This window comes from Erpetoichthys calabaricus, chromosome 12 (assembly GCF_900747795.2).
Source record: "Erpetoichthys calabaricus chromosome 12, fErpCal1.3, whole genome shotgun sequence".
NCBI lineage: Eukaryota > Metazoa > Chordata > Cladistia > Polypteriformes > Polypteridae > Erpetoichthys > Erpetoichthys calabaricus.
The window spans coordinates 114719120-114746600 of NC_041405.2; the positions used below are offsets into that span (position 1 = coordinate 114719120).

At 36.8% G+C, this 27481-nt stretch overlaps 2 protein-coding genes across 3 annotated transcripts in view; both read left to right on the top strand.

Moving 5' to 3' along the window:
* ogt.1 (O-linked N-acetylglucosamine (GlcNAc) transferase, tandem duplicate 1) overlaps positions 1-17751 on the top strand; it is a 51167-nt gene extending 33416 nt beyond the window's left edge. For both annotated transcript variants that reach the window (XM_028816032.2, XM_028816033.2), the window contains exons 13-22: positions 2683-2841; positions 2930-3019; positions 3107-3232; positions 4243-4413; positions 4528-4644; positions 4731-4898; positions 9062-9214; positions 11186-11438; positions 15861-15984; positions 16087-17751. In XM_028816032.2, coding sequence (XP_028671865.1) covers positions 2683-2841; positions 2930-3019; positions 3107-3232; positions 4243-4413; positions 4528-4644; positions 4731-4898; positions 9062-9214; positions 11186-11438; positions 15861-15984; positions 16087-16267 — 1542 coding nt within the window. In that variant the 3' untranslated portion in view covers positions 16268-17751. The remainder of the gene's footprint in view (positions 1-2682; positions 2842-2929; positions 3020-3106; positions 3233-4242; positions 4414-4527; positions 4645-4730; positions 4899-9061; positions 9215-11185; positions 11439-15860; positions 15985-16086) is intronic.
* The window catches only part of gcna (germ cell nuclear acidic peptidase), an 816449-nt gene that overhangs the window by 751736 nt on the left and 37232 nt on the right, over positions 1-27481 (top strand). The window contains exon 2 of the mRNA XM_051934817.1: positions 17412-18345. The gene's annotated coding sequence lies outside the window, so the exon portion shown is untranslated. The remainder of the gene's footprint in view (positions 1-17411; positions 18346-27481) is intronic.

Here is a 27481-nt window from a genome sequence, read left to right on the forward strand (position 1 = left end):
GTCAGAGCTGTATGTACACTGTGGCACAGACAAACAGAAATGACGGCATGTTTTCGGAGGCGTCGCGTCCGACTTGGTGGGCGTGGCTCTGTGAGTTGTCGTCGTATCCAATGGGCTTAGAGTTGGTGGGCGTGGCTCCTTCCTGCGTGCGCCATGGGTGTCTTACTTGTCGGCAGCTTAGTGAATCCACGCCACCTTCCGGCGTGCTTTCCATGGTTGTCTTGCCTTAGTGAATTATATATATAGATTTTGCTAGATGATAGTGTATAATCTTTGGTAGCTTCCTATAACCCCCATCAGTTGAATTGAATTGGTATATTCCAACCATTTCTAACAGCCCTGACTATACATTATTCTCAGTTAGTGATCAGCCTTGCCATGTGTAAGGTGTAGAGGGCATATGGTTTTAAACTGTGCCTACCTGCTTTTTGAGTGTGTGAAGTAACATGTAAGACAACACGCTTATTTAAGTGCTGAGCCGTATGCTTGAAGTGTACAGAAGAAGAAGTTAAGAACTTTTAAGTACAGAAATAACTAAAGTTTCTCAAGAAAAGCTAAGTTTAGAGAAGATACATTTTTCCTTTTTTTTTTTTTTTTTTTGCCTTTTATTATACGTGTGTAACAGCTTCTTTCTTTATTCTTGTCTGGATTATTTGCTTTTAATTTTCACTAAATATTTTTAAAACGAACTTTTGGACTGAGAGATTTCTTTCGGCATGCGTTTTACCCGTGCTTGAACTCGCCTTATACTTCGGTGCCTACAATTAGGGACACAGTGAAGAAAAAAAGGTTGAAATGTAGACTTTAATTTGTAAATTTCCACTTTTGTCTCCTAATTTATTTTGTCATTAAAGTAGAATGTTGTAAACTTCCATCTTAAATAAGCGTGTTGTCTTACATGTTACTTCACACACTCAAAAAGCAGGTAGGCACAGATGTCATTAAAGTAGAATGTTTGTCATTAAAGTAGAATGTTGTAAACTTCCATCTTAAAATCGATGTTTAATTTACTAGTTTCTCAAATCCCTTCGGAACTAAAGTAGCATGTTAAATGCTTCATATTCTTTGTGTGTTAATCACTATGTGCTTCTTAAACAGGCTTTCTGTTTCACAGACAGGGGTGCGTTGGCACTGATTGCCACACAGAATACATTACATTCATGATATTACAGCTCTCAGAACATTTGAGAATAGTAAGATGTATACTTGATATAATTTTAATGATGAAATGCATTAAAGCATATATGAAATGTGGGGGCACTGTGGCACAGCGGTAGTGATGAACTAGCGCCCTGTCCAGGGATTGTTGTTGCCTCCCTCGTTCAGTGATTGTTCCTACCTCTTGTTGATTGTTCCTACCTCCCGCAAGATGCTTGCTGGGACAGTGATTGTTCCTACCTCCCGCAAGATGCTTGCTGGGACACACGCAGCCCTGAAAGGAATAATTTAATGCAGCAGTACTGTCTCTGTCAAATGTGCCAACCACCAATTCCTGTCCTTCCTTCTCCATGTAACTAATCGCCTCACAATGAGCTCTGTAATAAATGTAACGTCAGCTGTAAGCTTGATTGATTCTTCACGTTTTATGGAACATTGAAAAATCTCCACTCGTACATGATACATGTTTAGTAATTCCATGCATCCATGGTCACAACAGTCCCAGCAAACATCAAGCTCAAGGCAAGGAGAAGTTCAAGTAGACTGCAGTGTGGCTGAGAGGAATCCATGCAAATGCTGGTGGATTTTTTTTTATGCAATGTGTGCTATAAAAGTTCTCCAGGGCTAGAAGCTGTATCTTGATAATCCTCTGTGCTCTCAACAGAACTGACCATAGAGCTTCCTGATCAGCTGGTGTCCAGCTATGATTTCACACACACATACAGTGGGTTAAAATGTTCTGAGTGGCACACTGAGAATAACAATGCTAAAGCAGCTATAGCATTTGGAATAGTTTGTTCATTCTGTGCACCATTATATTGTTACAGAATGATTACAATCAAGTGAATTAAATTTGTAAATGATATGCATTTAATTTCAATATATTTGATATATCCTGCATCATTGATGTGAACCTGAAAAAAGGGAGACCACACAAACAGTAGCACTGCTTTGACATTGGGTGCCGCCAGTTTACAAAACTGGGCAGAAATGTACGTATGCAAAGGGAGGGAGTGCTGCCGTGAGAATGTACGTGGCTTTACACCAAGTTTAGTTGTTATACATCGCAATGTGAGCGTGGAAATGGGCAGCTGTAACATTTTTGTGTGTATACACCGTTTATACATGAGGCCCTGCTCTTGTTTCTGGTTTGAATGGGATGTGGTTTATGTTGGCTTGGGTGAAATTAACTTAAGTGTCAAGAGTCTCAGTAGTATTTACACAAATTATACTTTAAACTGTGCAGAAAAGAACAGTTTGTCTAATTTCTGGAATTGTTATTCTTCAGATGTTTTTCTCATTTTTATTATAAATCATAAAACTATCTATCTGGTGATTAAGAAACTTACCATTAGTCACATTTGTTCCTTTTTTAAGCTAGTGTTTAGTTTGTATCTGAAGCTGTAGGCAAGGGACATAAAACAAAAGTCACTTATTAAAAATGTTAGTATTAACAGTATATGTTTGTGAATGTTTATATCTCATTGTTTATAAATCCTGGTGCATGTTCTTATTTCTGTACAGATAAATGTTCTTCACAAACCACCTTATGAACATCCAAAAGATTTAAAGGCCAGTAATGGGCGACTACGAATTGGTTATGTTAGCTCTGATTTTGGAAATCATCCGACATCACATCTTATGCAGTCCATTCCTGGCATGCACAGTGCAGAAAAGTTTGAAGTAAGTACATGAATATTGAATGCTTGAACTTTAATAGCCAATGATAAAATTCCAGGAAGTAGTATAAAATGGTCTTTTCCTTTTCTAGGTGTTCTGCTATGCACTTAGTCCGGATGATGGCACCAACTTTCGTGTAAAAGTGTCAAAGGAAGCAAGCCATTTTACAGATCTTACTCAAGTAGGTGCCAATCATACCATCATCATGAGTAAAGTCTTTTGTATTCTCAAAACATAATCTGTTTTATTTTATATTACTCTTTTCCAGTTTCCATGTAATGGAAAAGCGGCAGATAGGATTCACCAAGATGGAATTCACATTCTTATTAACATGAATGGATACACAAAAGGTGCACGGAATGAACTATTTGCACTTCGTTCTGCTCCAATTCAGGTAAATTCATAGTTGATTTCTTGATTCTCCTTAGTACTAGGGTGTTGTACCGTGTTAGCCATTATGAATGTAGAGAAAAGCCAAGCAAAATGACACCTTTTATTGGCTAACTAAAATGTAATTACATGTAACTAAATGTAACTAAAATGTAATGTAATGTAATTACATCTTGCCTGAAGAAGGGGCCTGAGTTGCCTCGAAAGCTTGCATATTGTAATCTTTTTACATGTAACTAAATGTAACTAAAATATAATGTAATGTAATTACATCTTGCCTGAAGAAGGGGCCTGAGTTGCCTCGAAAGCTTGCATATTGTAATCTTTTTAGTTAGCCAATAAAAGGTGTCATTTTGCTTGGCTTTTCTCTTGATTCTCCTTGAAACATATGTACATCTTTGTATGTAGCATGTCATACAGAAAATATTTGCCATACTTGGTTTCTCACATGAAAGAGATGCTTAAATGTCCACTGACAGTCCAGCTTTAACATTGTGTGTGATGTCTACAGCTTGTAGTTTTCTGATGTGATAGATTTGTTTTAGTACAGAATTATTTCTCATAAAAGTTGACAGTGCAGTTTGTGTAGCCATCAAGATATAAAAATGTGCTAATGCTTGTAATACTATTGAACTCACAAAAACAACCCATCTTTGTGGCATGATGTGAGTACTTAAGTGTTTCTATGATACTGTTTTTTCTTGAAATGGTTACATTAGAAAACTTTGTTAGAATTACGATTGCAGAATTTTAGTAATTCCTGCTTACTTTTCAAATGGTAGGGTGTTGAGTTTTAGTGGAAATTTTTAAAAGCAATAATAAAACAAAAATGTGTTCATGTTTGAAATGTTTTTTCTTTGAAATGGTAACTCTTCTTCAGCATTGGGGTAATCTTTGGCAGAGTACCTTTTGAATAATACTAAATTTGGAAAATGGAAATGTAAAACTTTAAGGAATAGTTTTTATATCTGAACTTGTTTCTGATTTAACATTTTCTAATTTGTTGTTTTTTAGGCAATGTGGCTAGGATACCCTGGAACAAGTGGTGCCCTATTTATGGATTACATTATTACTGACAAATTAACCTCACCTTTTGATGTAGCAGAACAATATTCTGAAAAGTTGGCGTATATGCCTAATACATTTTTTATTGGAGACCATGCCAACATGTTTCCACACCTTAAGGTATATATAAAGTCAATTGTTTTAAGTTTTATTTTGCTGATGTTTAATAACCAATTAGGTTTTGAGATTTTTCTTCGCTTCTCCTACTTTGACTTCCTGGTTTGCCTTTTACAGAAAAAGGCAGTGATTGATTTCAAGTCCAATGGCCATATTTTTGACAACCGCATTGTTCTTAATGGAATTGACTTAAAGGCTTTCTTGGACAGCTTGCCTGATGTTAAGGTAGTCAAGGTAAATCTAAACCAGTTTTGTAACTTCGTTTTATCAACAGCGTTTTATATTTAATTTTACTAATTGGTTATATTATCATTTAACAGCTAAAATGTCCTGATGGCCAAGAGTGTGGTGATAGTAACTCTGCCCTCTCAATGCCTGTAATTCCCATGAATACAGCTGCAGAGGCTATAATTAATATGATCAACCAGGGGCAGATCCAGGTTACCATTAATGGCTTTACTGTCAGCAATGGCCTTGCAACAACACAGGTAAATGCTTGCTATTTTTGATGGAGCACTAATTGATTCGTTAATTCATTTTCATGAGTTCAGATTTGCGTGATTTGCTATATTGGAAATATTCAAACAATTGATCACAAAAAATATTTTCATATGTTTACAAACATAAAGGGGTTGTGTTATTTTGCATATTTAAATTCCCCATTGGTCCTCATTATAAATATAAAATGCAGGTTTTCAGTATTTTTCCTTATTCTAAAGGCATTCATTTAAGTGGATTGATCTCTTCAGACTGGCATGATTCTGAATTTAGAAAATATGTGGATTTAGATGTAGTATGGTAGATTTTTATAAAATGAGAATAAAGATTAAGTAATCAGTATCTTTATTTTTCTTTCCTGACGCATGAAGAGCAGTTGTCAGCCTTCTAATTGTTTTTACAATTAGCTTTCTGTTTCTGTGGTTTATTTGAGTATATCCATTGGCAAGAGCATGCGAGATTACAGCTAAGAGTAACATTCCCCAAACACTTTTTTGCCATTCCTGAAAATAAGGTTCACTTTTCATTTTTAGGATATTAGTGATTTTTAACGTGTAAAATAGAACATTCCTAATTCCCAAAAGCAGTTTTTCTTTTCATTTTTACAGGTCAATATTCTGGTTTTACTTAGTAATATTACTATTACTCTTCAAAGTAACTGAGATTCCTTATTGTAGAGTTTTGAAAACAAACATTAGTCATGATTGGTGTCATACCTGTATTTTATTTTTCATATAGACCATTCCCTACTTCAAATTTGTTCCTGTTTATCGTTTACCTTTTTAAAGTGGGGGTTTTTGGGTTACTTTATTTTCTTTATAGCCATATTTTATAAAATATCAATTTTTTGCATACTTCAAGCAAGCAGCAACATAAAGCTTTTAACAGGTTCCAAAATATTAATCACATAACAGAACAATATTCATACATGACTCAGTAATTATTGAAATGTAAATTATTTAACACTTCTTTGTTGTTTACTCTGATTTACTCTTGAGCGGAATTGAATAAATTGAGAACAAGTTCACATGTAATAGCACAGTTTTCCAGACTCCTCTAATCAAAGAGTCTCTAAGCAGCCAGTAATCTTGGCAGTGAAGATGGTCTCATTATTTACAGTAATACAGACAAAATTAACCAAAAAAAAAAGACAGAGCTAGTGTAACACACACAATGCATCTTGGCAGCATTGTTTGTACATAAACAATGTTGAACTTTCTTTTAACCTTAAGGTTGTACTTACACTAGGTATGTTTGTTCCGTGCCATGCCCAAGTGTGATTGTCCTTTCTCCCTTCTCCACCACTGGCCTGCTCTCGCACTGTGCTTAACGTTCTGGGCCCTGGCACACTTTTTTGTCATGACCATGCGACATGGTGTAAAGCCAAAACAAGATCTGAGCATGGAGTTGATAGCATATATGTCAAAACAATTTTCTTGTGGTTGTTTTGGAGTCCTGCAGGGCAGGATAATGCGCTAACCTTTTACAGATTTGAATGTGCTGCACAGTGTTTTTCTGTTAATCATGCTGCACGTCTTGAGATTTTTACAGTGACAAATGACGTTAAGGGAGGAATAGCAACTTTTCTTGCCAACTAAGGTGAGAATAAAAACCTGTTTTTAACACAAAAGATATTGAGAATTATCTTTTATAATTATGAGAATTTTAGAATTATAATGAGAATTGCACTGACTTGTGTCTGTCTGTTTTCCGTGCTCGGGCACGTTTAGTGATCACACTGTTCCCGAATGCTACTGAACTGTGCTTGGGCCCACCTCTTCCAAGTAGGCCAGAGCACGGTACGCAGCGATCACACTAGTCAAACGAACTTTACTTTACAAGGTTACATGCGGACAAACGTACTTGGGCACAGAACGAATTGTCAGTGTGAGTACACCCTAAGAAAGGCTGGATAATCACAGCCATTGTTCTGAACAGAGCATGTATTTTGCTCTTTAAAAATTGATATGAAAACAAAAATAAACAGTACTGGGGACATAAAATATTGCTGTCTTTCACCATCATTTTATTAGTATGTTATTTGGACACATTTTTGTCAGAGATTATTACCGTATTGGCCCGAATACAACGCAACCTTTTTTGACTAAATATTTCCCGTTCAAAAGTGGACTCGCGTTAAATTCGAGGACTAGGCAATTCAATGTAACAACTCTTCTTATTAGTACGCCAGTGCCTCCAGCCGACCTGCGTGTTGGTCGCACGTGCCGCTTTCGGTATAGTTCGGATCAGTTCGAGTACACGAGACTGCACAAGAGTTTCTAGCTCTGGTGGAATCGCTGGTTTCGAGCATTTCGATTCTGGCGCATGTCTGGCATACACCAGCAAGTGGCTATTGTGTCTATGATTCACAGGTAAGTGTAGTCCACGTCTCTCGGAACTGTTATAGTAGTAATTTGCATGTTTGCTCTAGCGGCGGGTTCGTTATTGCCCATAAAAAATGAGCGCGAGTTATAATAGTAGTGTTGAGAAAAAAAGGCTCATCCAAAGAGACAGATAAATAAAGGTACCAGGAGAACCTACGATATGAATTTTAAGATTATGGTTGCAAACGAGGCAGAGAGAACGAACAACATGAGAGCTTCAAGGAAATACGGAGTTCCAGAAGTAAACGTCCATCTCTGGAGAAAAGATTTAACGAAATATATGAATGCAAATTACTCAAGAAAATCTTTTAGTGGACCCAAATAGGAAGGTTTAAAGAAGTTGAGCAGCGAGTGGTAAAATTCGTAATAGAAAAACGAAATGAAGGATTCCCAATATCCCGTGAAGTTATAAAATTTAAAGCGTTAGAAGAGGCTGCTAATTTAAACATCCCTAAAATGGACTTTAATGCAAGTATGGGTTGGTGTAAAAGAATGATGAAACGGAACGGTTTATCACTACGACAGCGGACAACTCTTGCGCAAAAACTTCCTGGCGACTTTAGTGAAAAATTGTTAAATTTTCAGCGGCATATTATAACATTACGCAAAAAGCACAACTACAATCTTGGAAATATCGGAAATGCAGACCAAACACCTGTCTATTTTGACATGCCTTCCAACCTTACGGTAAATAGGTGAAAAATCGGCCTTATTGAAGTCAACTGGTTATGAAAAGTCCAGAATTACTGTTATGCTTGCTGTTACTGCTGATGGGCAAAAGCTACGACCTTACGTTATATTGAAACGTAAAACAATGCCCAAAGAAAAGCTGCATCCAGGAATCATTTTTCGGGTCCAAGAAAAAGGTTGGATGACAGAGGAATTGGTAGTAGACTGGTTGAATGTGATATGGGGAAAACGGCCAGGTTCTCTGAGAAACACTCGCTCCATGCTAGTCCTTGATGCATTTCGAGGCCACCTCATGTCAGGTGTTAAGGAAAAAATTGAAACATTGAATTCCGATCTTGTAATAATACCGGGTGGTATGACATCCCAGCTGCAAGTCTTGGATGTGGTGGTTAATAAACCGTTTAAAGATAACTTAAGAAAAGAATACAACAGTTGGCTGTTAGCGGGCAATCACCCATTAACACCTACAGGAAAAATAAAAAAACCCTCAGTCTCACTTTTAGGAAAATGGGTTGCGACCGCCTGGCAGAAGATCGAACCTGAATCGATAGTTAAAAGGTTTCAAGAAATGCCGCATTTCCAATAATTTAAATGGGACTGAAGATGACATTTTGTGGGAGACTGAAAGCGTGAACGAGCATACTGACGATAACGATGCGACAACAAAAAGTTCTGATTCTGAAAACAGTTCTGATTCTGAATAAATATTTCCTTTTTAATTTTTCTTTCACTTACGGTAGGTATCTTGTAACTTACCTACCGGTAATACTATTAATTTTGTTCTACATTACTACTTAATTTTATTGACATGAATGTAACTTGTCATATTACCTATTAAATAAATGATTATCTGATTGAATTTTATTTTCTTTGAATTCTTTTATGAAAAATGAATGGATTGCGTTAAATTAGGATTTTTTTTTCTCTAAAATCTTCATGAAAAAATTTGGGGCTGCGTTAAATTCGGGCCGATACGATAATTTTAAAAGCCTAGTCTTTTTATGTGTGCCCAGCTCAGGAGTAACCAGTTGTTATGATTGTATGATTGCTGTATTTTCAACCAGTATTGTACTTCACAGATAAATAACAAAGCAGCAACTGGAGAAGAGGTACCTCGCACAATTATTGTAACAACTCGTTCCCAATATGGACTTCCTGAAGATGCCATTGTTTATTGTAATTTCAATCAGCTTTACAAAATTGATCCACCAACTCTTCAGATGTGGGCTAATGTAAGTGTTTGAAACATCTACACCGTAAAATAATGTGCACTCTGGGTCTGTCAGATTAGCTAAAAATTAATCCTGTTTTAACTATGTCTTTGAAAACATTCAAGCCTAGGTAGAGACAAGTCTACCTGCTACATGCAGATCTGAGTATGATGTGCTAATGATTTGTTTGTTCATTGTTGCCTGAAATTAAGTACATTAAATCTTGAGCAAATGTGACAATGTAAAAATGGCAACCCTCAAACTAGGTCAGATTAATAGTTATTATTTGTCACCAAGGGGAAATTAAAATTTTATCGAAGCTTAAGAAAAGTGTATGTATTTTATTTATATTTTATTTTTATATATAAAATATAAAAAAAACAACCCCCAACAAGCTGCTGCTGTCAGTCATAGGCTTGTGTGTTGGGAGTAAGATAAGATCAGACCAGATCAGTTTGTACCACAGGTTTTTATTTAAAGTTATTACAATAGGAATAGAGCAGTAACCGTCTTATAATGTTTCATGAAAGACAATGATGATTGTCATTTGTTTCCTTGTTTGAACTCATTGTCATTCAGAATGATTCATCATTAAAGTATTGGTACAGAGTGAATCATTTCTGTTGCTGATGTAACTTGTTTCACTGGGGAGTAATGTGGATGACTTCAGTCTGCATTTCAAAGTCTTTATCACATATTTTGTTTTACTGTGCTCTTTTTCACCCCTGTGCATTCACTCAAATCTCCATTTTATTATTGACATTATACACAGATCAGCCTCAGCCTTGAAGTATCTGCTTAATATTGTGTAGCCCCACCTTGTGTCGCCAAAGGAACCTGTTGAAGCATCGACTCCACAAGACGTCTGAAAGTGTACCATTGTATCTGGTATACAATTTTAGCAGTAAAGTCTCTTTGCCATCTTCCTCAGACCATTCCTATTTCATTTTTGCAGTTTGGCAGGGCACATTACCCTGTTGAAAAAGGCCACTGCCCTCAGGGAATACTGTTGCTGTGAAGTGGTGTACGTGGTCTGCAACAACATCTACGTGAATTCCAGGACCCAAGGTTTCCAAACAGAGCATTGCTCAGAGCATCACACTGCCTCTGCCAGATTGCCTTTTCCCCATAATGTATCTTGCCACTATCTCTTTCCCAAGTAAACCACGCTCATGCACCCGGCCATCCACGTGATCAAAAAGAAAACGTGATTCATCAGACTAGGCCTCTTTCTTCCATTGCTGTCCACTTTATGCCCATTGTAGGCACTTTCAGAAGTGGAGAGGAATCAGCAAGGGCACTGGGTTCATGCATAGGTTTTGACACTTTTCTTTCTTGGCCAGCATTACATTTTTCAGAAATTTGTGCTGCAGTCTGCATCATATAGGCTAGCTTGCTCATCAGTAAATCTTGGCTACCCATGTACCATGACTACATTTGATACATACTAGCCATTACATACTGGGAACACCACTCAAGGCTTGTAGTTTTGGAGATGATTTGACCCAGTAGCCATCACAGTTTGTCCCTTGTCAGAGTCGTTCAGATCCTTACACTTGTCCATTTTTCCTGCCTCCTTCACATTCCCTTCATGAAATGACTGTTCACTTTCTGCCTAATATATTCCACCCCTTGACAGGTGCCCATTATAATGAGATAATGTTATTCACTTCACCTGTCAGTGTTTTTAATCTTATGGCTCATCGGTGTAAGGTAATCATTCAAAATTGATGACAAGGCAGATTTTGAAAGTGATGTAGAAAAACATAAAATAAAATTAAAATACTGTGATAGTACATCGCATGTTTAGGGTCAAGAGAAAATTGGTATGAGAGCAGATAAAGCCACTCTCCTTTTACCTTTGCATTTAATTATTTTATAAAATGTTCAGACTGAAATCAAAAACTTATATTTGATGATAGCCCTAGTGCAGGGTTAAGAAAGGACAATAGTTCAATATTTTTATTACTCTTGGAATTACTTAATTTTCAGATTCTGAAACGTGTTCCAAATAGTGTACTTTGGCTTTTGAGATTCCCTGCTGTTGGAGAGCCCAATATTCAACAGTATGCACAAAACATGGGCCTGCCTTCCAGTCGTATTATTTTTTCCCCTGTTGCACCAAAAGAGGAGCATGTACGTAGAGGACAGCTTGCAGATGTTTGCCTCGACACACCTTTGTGCAATGGGCACACCACAGGCATGGATGTATTGTGGGCTGGCACTCCTATGGTTACTATGCCAGGTAAGTTCATGTAAGAGTGTTTTGAGTTTTCTGCATCAAATAGAAAAACAAAACTAATATTTGTCAGTTAAATGGTGACTTTAAAGGATGCTAATGAGTAGAACGATCCACATACTTGAAAAGAGAAATTAATGAAGTATCATATGTACTGTATATTGACACTCCGATATAAACTACCTTGTTCAGATTCTGCTTAGTACTAAATTTTGAATGACATTCAACAATATATATCATAGTATATTCAGTGTGCATCCAGTGGCACCATTGTGCCACAGCTAGTGCTGGGCGGTATGACCAAAATTCTATATCACGGTAGTTTTTAAAATTATACCGGTTTCACGGTATTGGACAGTATTTTTTTCCCATGCATGAGTGGATGTTAACCACATTTTCCACTGCAATTACTGGCAAAGAATAACCTATTCCACTGTCATGAGAATTCCACATTGTACAAAAAAACATTTTAATGTGCACACAAGTATTAATACAGGTTTGCATGGCCCCATAAAGTGATAGTTTTCAAGGGGGTGGCACTAATGAAGAGAAGGAATCGCATTGTATGACGGATGCAGTCAAAATATAGAGCCTTTTTATTGAACAAATTTTGCAAACAACTTAAATCTAAAATTTTGACAACATATTTTCAACCATCCAAAGGGGCATTTAGACTTAGTAAAATATCCAGAGGTGCTCGTCAAAAGCTGTATTGCACTGAACATGTCTTAGAATAGGAATAAATAGTAAATATTATTTGTAAACCAACTGCACTTTGTTAATGTTAACAATCTGTCTCCACTGACACGTTAAAGTGACTTTTTAAACAACTTTACCATCATTAAACTGCATAATATTTAAACAAATAAATAATAACAAAAAAGTAAATAATAGTGCAACTTCCAGTAATAATACTATTACTTCCAAGACTTCAAGCCCAGGTGCATTACACAGTATTCACCAAATTAAAATAAAATAAAAAAAAGTGCAACTTGGTGATGACATCTTTACCAACTGAACCATCATTAAGGCAAACTGCATTAATATGGATCTTGCTTCAAGCTAAGCTATATACATAAATAATAAAACTGAAACTTGCATTTATAATGCTATTTGTGGTATAGCTCTACGGAAGCGTATTAGGGCCACGGTGAAGAAGAAAAAAATATGGACACAGTGAAGAAAAAAATTAAACTATATGTTGAGAATAAAGTCAACATTTCCACTTTATTCTCAGTTTATTTTGTCATTAAAGTTGAATTTCGTAAACTAAACTTCATCCTAAAATCAATGTTTAATTTAATATATTTTCTCAAACCCCGTCATAAGTTAATGTAGCACATTAAATGTTTTGTGTTAAGAGTTCCCCGACCCAGTTGTTAATCGCTATGCGCTTCTTAAACTGACTTCCTCTGCGCTAAGAGGAGGCGCAGGCAGTGATTGCCGCACAGAATACATTCACTTCATGACATTCCTGCTCTCTGAAATGAAAATGTATTATGCTAAGATAAATTTTCATGATGAAATTCATTAAAGCAGGTATTAAACATGCACGGTAGTGCTGCTCCCTCACAGTAAGGTGACAAGGCTCCAAAAAACTGGATGTATAAATGGGTATTTGGGTAATTGGGTATAAATGAACAAATCCTGAACAGGGCGCCAGCACATCGCAGGTTGAATACGAGCAATACATACACAACCAGGGTCAATATAGCATAACAAATCCCCACATCCTACATGACTTTGAAAAAAACTGAAGCACACCGAGTAAACATGCAAATTCAAGGCAGGGAACACCCGGGACCCCTTTGCTGCGATGCAGCATTGCACCCTTCACACCACCGTGCCCCCACATGATTAATACATGCTTTAATGCATTTCATCATGAAAATGATATAAAGTATTTATCTTAGCATTCTAAATGTTCAGGGAGCAGGAATATCCTGAAATTAATATATTCTGTGTGGTGATTGCTGCTTGTACCTCCTCTTAGTGCAAAAGGAAGTCAGTTTAAGAAGCACGTAGCGATTAACATGGCTCAGGGAACACTTAACACAAAGCATTTAATGTGCTACATAATGTATGACGGGGTTTGAGAAAATCTAGTAAATTAAATATTCATTTTAAGATGTTTAGTTTACGATGTTCTACTTTAATGACAAATTACGAGAATAAAGTCAACATGTTATCACACTATTACACAGTACCCAGGTACATTACACAGTTTGGTGGGAATAAAACAAGTACAACTTGGCTTGCAGTATTATTATCCAGTAGTATAGAAATAGCATTCACACATTTGAACATAATGGTTCACATCTGACCTTTTAAAACCAAATTATCTCCAGACAACAGACATGGCTCCTTTTTTCTGCAAAAGTTCTTCTGTGTCATGTTCAACTTTATCGTCTTCTACAGCTTCAGTTTCAGAATGTTCTCCGTCCATCAATACCTCCACTAACGCATGTACTCCGTTGCATACGTGTTTAGTGGTGCAGCAGTGAAAAAGGTCCCCCCCCTTAAACAGTTTGCCATTGCACCACGTACCGAACATTGTTTAGGCTATTTAAACCGGTGTTGTGGTATAAGAAAAATCCATATCATAGCAACAATACATTTTTGGTATGAACCGGTACACCGCCCAGCACTAGCCAGAACTGCACATACATTGAGAGGGTGCCCCATCTGTGCCAATCAGAGGGTTTAATCATTGGTCATAATGGACATTCATTTCTTGTCAACTCTGTAGGTAGTCAGTTTGATCTACCCGATCACAGGTGAAAGAAATATATTTCACAATGCGCACAGTATTTCATATGGTTACATCATTCAAGTATTGGGTCACATTCATACCAAATGTGAACACTTCCATGGTTCATTTGGCACTTCAGTTGAGACCACCCTTTCCAAAGATTCTCAGTACAGGTTTGTTTGTTTGTTTGTTTTTGTTTGTTTTAGGTTTTTTCTTTTCCCAGCACCTGACTGATTATGTGGTCATATCCACTAGATTATGGTATTTGAATTTAAAAAAAAAAAAAAAAGTATTTTTTTGTCAGGTGTAAATTCTTCGGTATATTGTTATTACTGTAAGTGTCTAACTTTTTAAAAATGTGATAACTAAAAAGATTACAATATGCAAGCTTTCTAGTCAACTCAGGCCTCTTCTTCAGGCAAGATGTAATCTGATGTTAGATGTGATTACATCTTGCCTGAAGAAGGGGCCCGAGTTGCCTTGACTGCTTGCATATTGTAATCTTTTTAGTTAGCCAATAAAAGGTGTCATTTTGCTTGACTTTTCACTACATTCATAATGGCTAACACGGTACAACACCCTAGTACTATAAAAATGTGATATAAATTCTTACGTAGAATTTTAAAGAATACCTGGTATAGTCTGCTGGCTACTGCACCAACGTATTTGGTCACTTGCAATGGATAAGCAATTTAGTTCAGCAAATATCGCTCAAACAAAAACACACTGAATGACAATAATAACAGCAGATGAAAAAACGCTTCTAGTTAGGCTTGCATAAAAGTAAATACCATGAAAAAAATATGTGAAAATTATATTATAAACCAGTTTTTACCATGTACTCTATACTCATCATCCTCTTTGTAAAGGTGCCCGTGACAGTGCAGAGACAATTTTTTTTAACTCCTTGCTATAATTTGACTTTTCATAGAAAATTAAAGGTACGATACTACAAATCTGTATAGTGCCAGAATCATGCCGATTAAAATTTCACAGATATCTTGCAGAGTGCAATTAATTATTAAGAACTATGTTGAAAAAGTCACTGTTAAGCTCGCAGTAATGCAAGCCGTAAGGTGAAATTCACTTGAATAAAAGGAAGGGAATATTCACTGCTGCGTGACACAACCTTATAGCCTATTACCAGTAGCTACCATTTCATCCAAATGCAGTAAATAACATGGCTACAAGAAAAATTTGTAAAAATATGAGGGTGACATACTGTAGCTTTTGCATGCATTCTCTTTTGAATGTGTTTTTTTTTTTCCCCCCTCAGCAGTTGCATCCATTCCAACTAATATTGCAAAAAAAATCTCTAAATGGAAGTAACAGTCCTATTAAGTATTATTTCCAGTGAATTTTAAGGTGGTATATGTATATTGCTATTCATCCATTCATTGTTCAGATGCTCTTTTCTATTATCATACACATTAAGTAGTAGATATATACTTTGTTTACATTGGTTTTTCATTTGTGTTTTTTTTGTTTTTTTTTTTAGTAAATGAATTTTCTTCTTATCATGTACTGGGCTAGTAAGTGGTAGTGCTCCAATTTATAACAAAAGGAATGAAAAATGCTTTGTAAAATGTTTGTTTTAAAATTAATAAAATTGTACAATATTTTTATTTAATTGGCTTTGATAAGTAAAATTTTCCTTTTTTATCGTTTTCTTGAAGGAGAAACACTTGCATCACGTGTCGCAGCTTCTCAGCTAACCTGCTTGGGATGCATAGAACTTATTGCCCAAAATAGACAAGAGTATGAAGATGTGGCTGTGAAACTTGGAACAGATATGGAATAGTAAGTAATAAGATATTAAAATAATTTGGAAAAAAAATAGTTTACACTGCTAGCTGCAACACAGTCTTTATCTCAATGTTTTTGTCTATTTTTCTTTTCTAGCCTAAAAAAGATTCGTGCCAAGGTATGGAAGCAGCGGATTTGCAGCCCACTCTTCAACACTAAGCAGTACACTATTGACCTAGAGAAGCTGTATTTGCAAATGTGGGAACATCACAGTACAGGAATCAAGCCTGATCATCTCGTTAATTTTAAACAGCTGGAAACCACTGAGACAGCCTGATTCTTTCTGGATGAACCTTTTCAAGTTGTCTAAACACTCTTTAAAGATGCTGATTTTTTTTTCCTTTGTACTCAATTATTCAACCCCTTTAAGAGAGACTCCACTCATGCCGAGCGCAGTTACTGGAGCTAAAAGCAGAAAGGGGGTCATGGTGAGGTTTCTTTGACTGCAGATATTTGCAGCATTTCTCAAAGTCCATTTTAATGGCCTCCTCAATTAATGACTTAAGACAACTGACAGTGCTTTGTGAAGAATTTTGATGCTTGTAGAGTGCTGAGGATCTAAGACAACACAAACACATGGATGCATCAGCAAGACTTGCTTTATATTTGTGATAAGAATGCATTCTTAAGTAAATGCATAAGATTGGATGTAAAACATTCTATAAAACAAGATCAACATTAACAGGTTTCTGTATAATTAGAAGAGGTAAATTGTTCTGAAATACCTAATAAGGTCCTGTGAAAGCTTGTCATGCCAAACTAACTGGACAGAAGAATTTTCTTTCGCAGTGTATTGGAAACCTCCATGAGTTGCATCTTGAACATACCTTCTTTCCTGACCGTTGCATCTTTTTTTTCTTTTTTCTTTCTTTTTTTTTTTTTTTTTTTTTTATATGTGCTTCCTTGAGCTTTTTCATGTTTTTGCCGATTGTCTGGTCACCCTGTTTATAATTTTCTGTTTCTTGCCTTTATAGCTGCGTTTCTCAATCTGAAATTGAAATGAAAATCTGTCAGATATATTAATTTGTTTCCCATCTTGATATCAGCAGTTGTTCTGCTGTTTATAGCTTAACTCCAATTGTCTTTTAAGACAGTGTGTTTGTTTTCAAAAGGGACGGTAGGGAGAGTGAAATTCTGAACAGAACAAGATTGTGCCCAGGGTCTTTACAATTCAGCCATCCACACATAAGCTGGTTTCTAAGCAATCCCTTTTAGACTTCCAATATTGTTGTACAACTTCACGTGAAAGAGGTAAAGGTAAGTATGTCTTTGCCAAGTTTTTGGTATTTATTTATTTTATTACTGCATTATATGTTGTCTTTCCCTGTTATTTCTGAATAGAGCCTACATGGTTGTGCTGTAATGGGTTTTTTTGTTTTGTTTTACATTGTGCACTGTTCTGGTTCAAATCTTTTATATAGTCATTGAATTCAGCAATTTAATTTGATACTACATTGATTAAAATACATAGTATTGATTTTGTTTGGGGCACTTGTAAGAAACCAGATCCAAATGGTGGTTGTTTAATTTTTTTGTTTTTTGATTTTATTTTATTTTTTTCTTATTGATGATTGCCATAAGCAAACCCACATGGGATGTCTTATCACAATACTGTATACGGTGGTTATGCAAGCAGCCAAGTCTTTTAATGCACTGAGAGATGTAAATCTCCTGAATACATGTTTACTAATTTGTGTGGTAAAATAACTAAAACCTAAATCCTCACCCCAAATAAAATTTTCTTTTTTTGGTGGAATGGCATTAGACATTTAAGATTTTATTAATTTATACAACAGATTCCTTTTTAAATCTTTTAAATCATTTTTCGCAAAAGTACAATTTTCTTTTACCATTCTACAGTTTGTCTGCATCAAAACTCGTATGAAATGGTTAATTTTTCTTTTGTTTAATGAAGTAGTCAGATTTTCATGGCTACTGTATTGCATATGAGCCAAAGACTCTGAGTCTTGTTAGTTTCTTCAAACAGTCTATAAAAGAACATGTGCTGGCTTGAAGTTTCTTCTCAGCGTAGTGTTTTAAGAGTGCTTTTACTGAAATTGAAGTGGTGTTACAGTTGAAATTAAATCAGTATAAATTTTTTTAAAACTGAAATTGGTACACCCAGACTGGCAGGCCCAGTTTGTCTGTTTGAGATGTTTCAGGGAGTTGGAGGTTCATTTTAATGTAGTTGCTTTTTTATTGTTTTATTATTTTTGTTAACTCGATTTTCTTGTTGAACAGTGGTGTGCACTGAATTGGAAAGCTATTTTAAAAGCACCGTTATAAATGTATATAATTTGTAAATACCAAGTTTTTTGAGTATTTGGGTTTCTTCATTACTACACATCTACACATGTGCAAAGGTTAGTGACAGTGTTGTGACATTGAATTTGTTGTTCAAACAAAGATCTGTTTGAAATAATCTGTATTTATATCCAAGTGAAACATTTGAGGTGTTTTATGTAGTACATCAGTGGAATAACTTCACGTGATCTTTCTTTCTGAAGCTCTTCTAAAAGCAATAGCTTTACAGCTTTAGTCTTGATATTATACCAGCCTTAGTCTGATTGTCAGCTGTTTTCAGTATATTATGATATGGAAAATAGTGTTTCTATTATGCTGAAAGATTTAAGTGCCACCTTTTGACACTATATTGACCAAACTGTCCTACTTCAAAGGCTTGACAGTTACATACATTGTGTGGGGATTAGGGGTGGGCGGTATGACCAAAATTCTATATCACGGTATTTTTCTAAATTATCCCGGTTTCACGGTATTCAACGGTATTTTTTTCCCCATGCATGAGTGGATGTTAACCACATTTTCCACTGCAATTACTGGCTAAGAATAACCTATTCCACTGTCAGGAGTATTGTACATTGTACAAAAAAAACATTTTAATTTGTGCACACAAGTATTAATACAGTTTTGCATTGCCCCATAAAGTGATAGTTTTCAAGGGGGTGGCACTAATGGAGAAGGTATCACATTGCATGACAGATGCAGTCAAAATATAGAACCTTTTTATTGAACAAATTTTCAAAAACAAACTATAATTTTGACAACATATTTTCAACCATACAAAGAGGCATTTAGACTTAGTAAAATATCCAGAAGTGCTTGTCAAAAATTGTATTGCACCGAATATGTCTTAGAAAAGGAATAAATAGTAAATATTTTTTGTAAACCAACTACACTTTCTGTTAATGTTAACAATCTCTGTCCACTGACACGTTAAAGTGACTTTTTAAACAACTTTATCATCATTAAACTGCATGATATTTAAACTAATAAATAATAACAATAAAATAAATAATAGTATTATTACTGATAGTTGCACTATTACTTCAAGACTTCAAGCCCAGGTGCATTACACAGTATTCACCAGATTAAAATAAAATACAACAAGTGCAACTTGGTGATGACATCTTTACCAGCTGAACCATCATTTAGGCAAAATGCATTAATGTGGACCTTGCTTCAAGCTAAGCTATACTGGGAAGAAAAAAACAAACTATATGTCGAGAACAAAGTCAACATTTCCACTTTATTCTCATAGTTTACTTCATAATTAAAGTAGAATGTCGTAAACTAAACTTCTTCCTAAAATCAGTGTTTAATCAATTACTTAATTTACCCCATCATAAATTAATGCAGCACATTAAATGCTTTGTGTTACGTTCCCCGACCCAGTGGTTAATCACTACGCTTCTTAAACTGACTTCCTCCGCACTGAGAGAAGACAGCGATCACCATACAGAATCCATTCACTTCATGATATTCCTGCTTTCTGAAAATTTAGAATGCTAAGATAAATACTTGATATCATTTTCATGATGAAATGCATTAAAGCAGGTATTACACATGCACAGTGCTGAGGCGGTAGTGCTGCTCCCTCGCAGTAAGGGGTCCCCAGGTGTATGTTCAGTGTAGAGAACTTTATGGCAGGTGTGACGAGGCTCCAAAAAACTGGATGTATGAATAGCTATCGCACAGGTTTAACTTAAATATTGTGTAAATGTTGGGTTTGTGATCTGCTGGTCGGAGACACGAACACAGAATTCAATGCATGTTCTTCTGACCGGGCTATCTTTATTGCATGCATGCTGTCTCTATCTGACGTAGGCTACCAAAACCCCAGTTCCTATCCTTCCTTTTTCTTTCACCACATAACCAATCACCACACGATAAATGTCTTTGTGAAATTAAAACTAGTTATAAACTTAGCCCACGGAGTGTTCAGAACTTTAAAAATATCTTCGTTATACATGTTTAATTATGCCATCCATTCAGAGTTGCGCCCATCTCTGAACGAATCACTTAACATAAAGCATTTAATGTGCTATATAACTTATGACGGGGTTTGAGAAAATCTAGTAAATTAAATATTCATTTTATGATGAAGTTTAGTTTACGATGTTCTACTTTAATAACAAATTATGAGAATAAAGTCAAAAGAATATATTCTCGTCATAAGCGTCAAGATTAAAGTGGAAATGTCGAGAATAAAGTCAAAATGTTGTCACACTATTACACAGTACCCAGGTACATTACACTGTATTGAAAACAAATAAAACAAGTACAACTTGGCTTGCAGTATTATCCAGTAGTATAGAAACAGTATTTACACATCTGACCTTTTAAAACTAAAGCATCTCCAGGCGACAGACGTGACTGGTTTTTTTTGGCCCTCTGACCATTTTCACCGCACGGCATACCTATGCTACCGCCCACTATTTGGTGGTGTAGCAGTGAAAAAGAGCCCTAGTGCAACAAATCTGTGTTTAGCGGTGTAGCAGTGGAAAAAGGTCCCCACTTGAACAGTTTCCCGCTGTGCCACGTTCCGAACGTCGTTTAGGCAATTTAAACTGGTGTTGTAGTATAAGAAAAATCCATATCATAAAAAAAATAAACGGTTTTTCGGTATGAACCGGTATACCGCCCAGCACTAGTGGGGATTTAAATAAATCTGAGAATAATACTCCATTATTATTTTCTGTAGTTACATACTTTTAGTTTTCCCTGGTGGCTGTTTCGTTTTCACTTAATTTGCTGCCTTTTTGGATTGATAAGTGTTATGTATTCAAAAACATATTCTTTTTTCATGTATGGACAGCACTTGAGTATACATTTGAAAACCTGTGGCTTTCCTTTGCTGGAGACATTTGCTTTGATGCAGCCTGACGAATTTAAAAAATAAACAAGGAAGTACTTATATTATATAATATAATATACACACATACATACAGTGGGGCAAAAAAGTATTTAGTCGGCCACCAATTGTGCAAGTTCTCCCACTTAAAAAGATGAGAGAGGCCTGTAATTTTCATCATAGGTATACCTCAACTATGAGAGACAAAATGAGAAAAAAAATCCAGAAAATCACATTTTCTGATTTTTGAAGAATTTATTTGCAAATTATGGTGGAAAATAAGTATTTGGTCAATAACAAAAGTTTATCTCAATACTTTGTTATTGACCCTTTGTTGGCAATGACAGAGGTCAAACGTTTTCTGTAAGTCTTCACAAGGTTTTCACACACTGTTGCTGGTATTTTGGCCCATTCCTCCATGCAGATCTCCTCTAGAGCAGTGATGTTTTGGGGCTGTCGCTGGGCAACACGGACTTTCAACTTCCTCCAAAGATTTTCTGTGGGGTTGAGATCTGGAGACTGGCTAGGCCACTCCAGGACCTTGAAATGCTTCTTACGAAGCCACTCTTTCATTACCCGGGCGGTGTGTTTGGGATCATTGTCATGCTGAAAGACCCAGCCACATTTCATCTTCAATGCCCTTGCTGATGGAAGGAGGTTTTCACTCAAAATCTGACGATACATGGCCCCATTCATTCTTTCCTTTACACGGATCATCAGTCGTCCTGGTCCCTTTGCAGAAAAACAGCCCCAAAGCATGATGTTTCCACCCCCATGCTTTACAGTAGGTATGGTGTTCTTTGGATGCAACTCAGCATTCAAACACGACGAGTAGAGTTTTTTTCATCTGACCATATGACATTCTCCCAATCCTCTTCTGGATCATCCAAATGCTCTAGCAAACTTCAGACGGGCCTGCACATGTACTGGCTTAAGCAAGGAGACACGTCTGGCACTGCAGGATTTGGGTCCCCGGTGGCGTAGTGTGTTACTGATGGTAGCCTTTGTTACTTTGGTCCCAGCTCTCTGCAGGTCATTCACTAGGTCCCCCCGTGTGGTTCTGGGATTTTTGCTCACCGTTCTTGTGATCATTTTGACCCCATGGGGTGAGATCTTGCGTGGAGCCCCAGATCGAGGGAGATTATCAGTGGTCTTGTATGTCTTCCATTTTCTAATAATTGCTCCCACAGTTGATTTCTTCACACCAAGCTGCTTACCTATTGCAGATTCAGTCTTCCCAGCCTGGTGCAGGTCTACAATTTTGTTTCTGGTGTCCTTTGACAGCTCTTTGGTCTTGGCCATAGTGGAGTTTGGGAGTGTGACTGTTTGAGGTTGTGGACAGGTGTCTTTTATATTGATAACGAGTTCAAACAGGTGCCATTAATACAGGTAACGAGTGGAAGAAGTTACAGGTCTGTGAGAGCCAGAAATTTTGCTTGTTTGTAGGTGACCAAATACTTATTTTCCACCATAATTTGCAATTAAATTCTTTAAAATCAGACAATGTGATTTTCTGGATTTTTTTTTCTCATTTTGTCTCTCAAAGTTGAGGTATACCTATGATGAAAATTATAGGCCTCTCTCATCTTTTTAAGTGGGAGAACTTGCACAATTGGTGGCTGACTAAATACTTTTTTGCCCCACTGTACATACATACAATAATTCTATGTGTTACCAGCGCAGTTTATAGGATGTTTGCATGCTTTTGTTTAATAAATATCTATTCTGTGTACAGTAGAATGCAAAGCTGAACCCAACCATGGATGAGATAAGAGTTCATTGCGTGGCACACTATTTATACAGAATCAGCTGAATGTTGGCAGTCAGTCTTAGCTGAGCGTGTTTTGTATATAGACAGGGAAAAAACTGTTAAAAGGGAGACAGATGTTAACAATTTGTGTGGATGAAGACTTTAAGTGATTAGCAAATACTGAGCTATGCTGTCACACATAAAAGAAGAATAAATGTGTATTACACATTTGTTAATTAGCCTTGTATTGCAGATTGGTTTACATATAAAAAAGTTCACAAGAAGCAACATTGCAAGGTACAGAAATGCAATATGTTGAAACAGGATGGAGCAGTGTACTCAGAACCAAGTACAGTGGAACCTTGGTTCATGAACGTCTCGGTACGTGTACAAATAGGTTTACGACCAAAAAGTTTGCCAAACTTTTGCCTTGGTTCACAACCACACACTCGGTATATGAACAAGCCAGTTTCCATTTCGGTTTGTACATGTTAAGTCTCTTCCTGTGCATTTCCTGTGCAGCGAGTGAGAGAGACGCGCACACACACACACACAGGCAGCAAGAGAGAGAGACACGCGCACACACAGGCAGCGCGAGAGAGATGGGGCTGGACGCATAAGATAGGAAGGCAGTTAAAGAATGCACTGGGCTTCTGTTTACAGCGATCGGTTCGTAGCGTGCATTGTTGCAATGTTACTTTTCTTGGTGGTTTATTAAATTACGGATTTTTTCAAATGTTCGTTTTTTTCTCTGTGCTTAAAACTCATTAAAAACAAAAAAAAGTGTTTTTAGATAGATAGATAGATAGATACTTTATTAATCCCAATGGGAAATTCAGCCAGCGGTTGGTAGCTCTATAGCGCAAACTATTGCAGTGTTAGTTTTCTCTGTTGTTCAAGGTTTTCTCAGTGTTATTCAATGTTGTTACATTTAGTTTACTATTACGCTGTGCATTCTATGGTTTAATTAACTATATTTGTGCTTAAAAACGTATACAGTTCGTATGGTCTGGAACGGATTAATTGTATTTACATACAATCCTATGGGGTAATTGCTTCGGTTTACGACCAGAGTTTTAGAACGAATTATGATTGTGAACCGAGGTTCCACTGTACTCTGAGACACAAATGTATTCACTGAATCCCAGAATAAGCAATAAGTGTTGAATGTGAAAGTATGTTTATTTCCACAAAAGTTTCCTTGTTCACGTTTGAAAGTGATCTGTCCAGTTGAAGCTGCTAGATCATCTTGTGTACTGTATATACTATGCAAATAGCCAACAGACAGAAAAGCAGTTGGGCCACTCACGAAGTCCCAGTTTTATTGAGGTTTTGCTTGGTGTATTAATCACCAGTGTGCGCTTGGAAACCACTGTTATCATCTACACTTTTCCCTGAAGACGAGACAGTCCAAAGACATGAGTCTTTCAGTCTTCAGAGGATGACATTTAATTTGAGTGATGCCAGGAGCATACAATTTTTTTTTTTTTTGCTTTTCTCTTTTTTTGGTTGGTATTAGAGTTATTGAAAAATAGGACTAGTTATCCCACTAATTTCTGGCTCTGTTTTTACTTGTTGACAAAAGTACAATATTCACACTCATTACATAAACCAAACCCAAACCCGCTGTGCCATAAAGTGTTGGTACTCTGGACTTGAAGATATTGTTCTGTTGGCTACCGTGGCTGCCTTGACTTGGATGTGCACATGAAGCAAGCACAAGTTGTTTATCTATTGAAAAATAAGTGATCAGGTTTAAATTGTTATAAATACATTTATAAAAAGAAACAAGAACATTAAATCATTTCTCAACCTCCACTTTAAATGTTAAAGCTTCAACCTTTTCAAAACCTTGTGTTTAACACTCATTTCAGGTAAACCTCTGTACATTTGTGAAAACTGTTTTAAACATTTATACCAAAAGCTTCCCCCATGTTCTACATTGTCCCTTAACCACAAGTAGATGTATGGATCACAGAAGATATTCCAGCATTAAACATGTACAGTAATGTTTTTGGCATATATTGTTAATGAATTGCATTGTTTTTCAGTGAAAATAATATTGCTAAGATAAAAAGTACTAATTTCCACTAAAGAAAACACACCTGCTCACACACCAGCCTGTCATTTATATGGACCCCCAAGTACTTGTACTGGTGCACCACCTCTACATTCACTTCCTGAATAGTGACCAGATATAGAGACCCTTTGGTACAGCTCAAGTCAATAGCCAACACCAGCTCCTTGGTTTTGCAGGTTTTAAGTTGCATTCAGTTCTTTCTGCACCAAGGAACAAAGTTCTCCACCTGACTCCTATACCCTGTCTCATGTTACTTATCAATACCACTGTAAGTGCAGAATCATCAGAAGAATTGTGCAGATGATAGGATTTGGTGTTACATTTATAGCCAAGGTATACAGAATGAAGAGAAAGGTAGTCAGGATTGATATTGTATTTAAGGTATGTGTCAGTATACACCACAGGTTGTTGAACCCAATGAATATTCATGCAATGTTTCTGTACTGGACTGTTATAGTGCTAGAAATGCCAACTTACCTGTAAATGAGCAATATCTTTTGTAGCTCCTTTATAAATAAGATACATGATTATATCTTAAATATTCTACAGTTGGATCTTATAGAAGGTACCTGGAAACAAAGTGTTTTAAACATGTATGTCTAAAGAAACAATTATAAAGTCAATCTAAATATGTACACAGTAGTTTGATATTATGATCCACAAAGGTAAGCTCTATTAAATATTGACTTGTTTGACAGCATTAAACTAAAACACTTACAAACTCCTAAAATTCCAACATGCTTATGTGTGTTCCACCAGGCTGGCACCGCCAGCTGAACCCGACACAGACACGTGGGACACAAGCTCAATGCACACTCTTGATTTTATTTTCTTTTTCCCTTGTGGGAAACCCATTCCCCACAAGTACGACACAGTCCAAGCACAGCACAATACCATAAGTCTCTTTCTCCACCTTTTCATTCTCCTTCTTCACGCCTCAGGTCAAGCTTCATCGCTCCTCCTCCTGACTCTGGCTCCCCAAGTATTGGCTGATTGCTCCTTTTATAATGTACCCGGAAGTTCTCCAGGTGCTTGATTACTTATTTCCGGCAGCACTTCCAGGTGTGGCGGAAGAACTGCCCATAAGGGCTCAACAGCTCCTGCTGCAGCACCCCCTAGCTGTGCCTGCGGATCCCAACAGGGCTGCATCACACTCCAACTCCCATGCAGCCCTGCAGGAGTCTGAGGCACTGCTGCAACCCACGGGGGTTGCCATCTATTATCCCGGGGAAGGTAATTGCTCCCCCAGTCCTCCCAGCTTGGAGGCGTCCCTGCCGGGCAAGAGCCCAGGCCGCATGCTACACTTTGTAAAAGCACTCACTTGGGAGTCAGTTGCAGTGTAGCAGAGACCGTACCGTACCATCTGCAGGTCCAGCTCAGACTAGGTAGTATGGTGTTGAGGGCTATTGCAGTGAACAAATGAACAAGATCAATACCATGCTTGTTTAATTCACAGCTAGCCTTATTTTTGTTTTGCCCCAGCAAGTAACTTGTCAGCCCTCTCCCAAATGTTGATTTGCCACAGCATTTCATAGCCTGTGCGCTGCAGCCGACCCTAGATTAAAACCCACTTCGATAATCATGCTCGATTCACAGCAGCAGCATTTCAGGTGCATCTAAGCCAGTCCTGGAAAACCTCACCAAACCTGCACTGATAGTTGTGCTTAATTCACCAAGGAGGAAAAGCATCAACAGTCTTGACACTCTGGTGATCATGTAGGACAATCTAAGCCCATCCACTCTCCCCCAAAAACCTCATGGCTTAATGAGTAAATACATCCATTACCTTCACTAAATTCAAAGAGGGGACCTCTTCCTGTGGTTTGCAAACACACTGGCATATGAAAAACTGAGTTGTGACATACCAAGGTTTGGGAAATACCGACACCTTTGATTTAAATGGACAGAGTACAGGGAAAAAAGCATGTCTTGATATAAATGTATTAAAAAATAATTGGAATTGTTTAAGCTAAATTATATCAAATGGAGTGTTGTCATAAATGTAATTCACTAAAAGCATATGGAACTGCCCAGAAATCAATCTCTTATACAGAAAGTATTGATGATGAAAGGTAAAAGGTAAGAGTTATGATTCAACTATCTCTAACACCTGGATGGATCTACCATCTGGGTGCATGCCTGGGGCCTTGGCAAATTAATGCTGGCATTTTTCTGTTTCCATTTTTACCATGTACTCTTCCATGCAACATGTTTATGCAGTAATGTATAAGTGACCACTGGCTTAAATCTATAAGGAAGACCATCCCCTGGTTCATTTCATTTTTTATATGCGATAAAATATAAAGTATCTCACAAAAGTGAGTACACCCCTCACATTTTTGTAAATATTTTATATCTTTTCATGGGATAACACTAAAGATATGATACTTTGATACAATGTAAAGTAGTCGGTGTACAGCTTGTAAAAGTGTAAATTTGCTGTCCCCTCAAAATAACTCAACACACAGCCATTAATGTCTAAACCGCTGGCAACAAAAGTGAGTACACC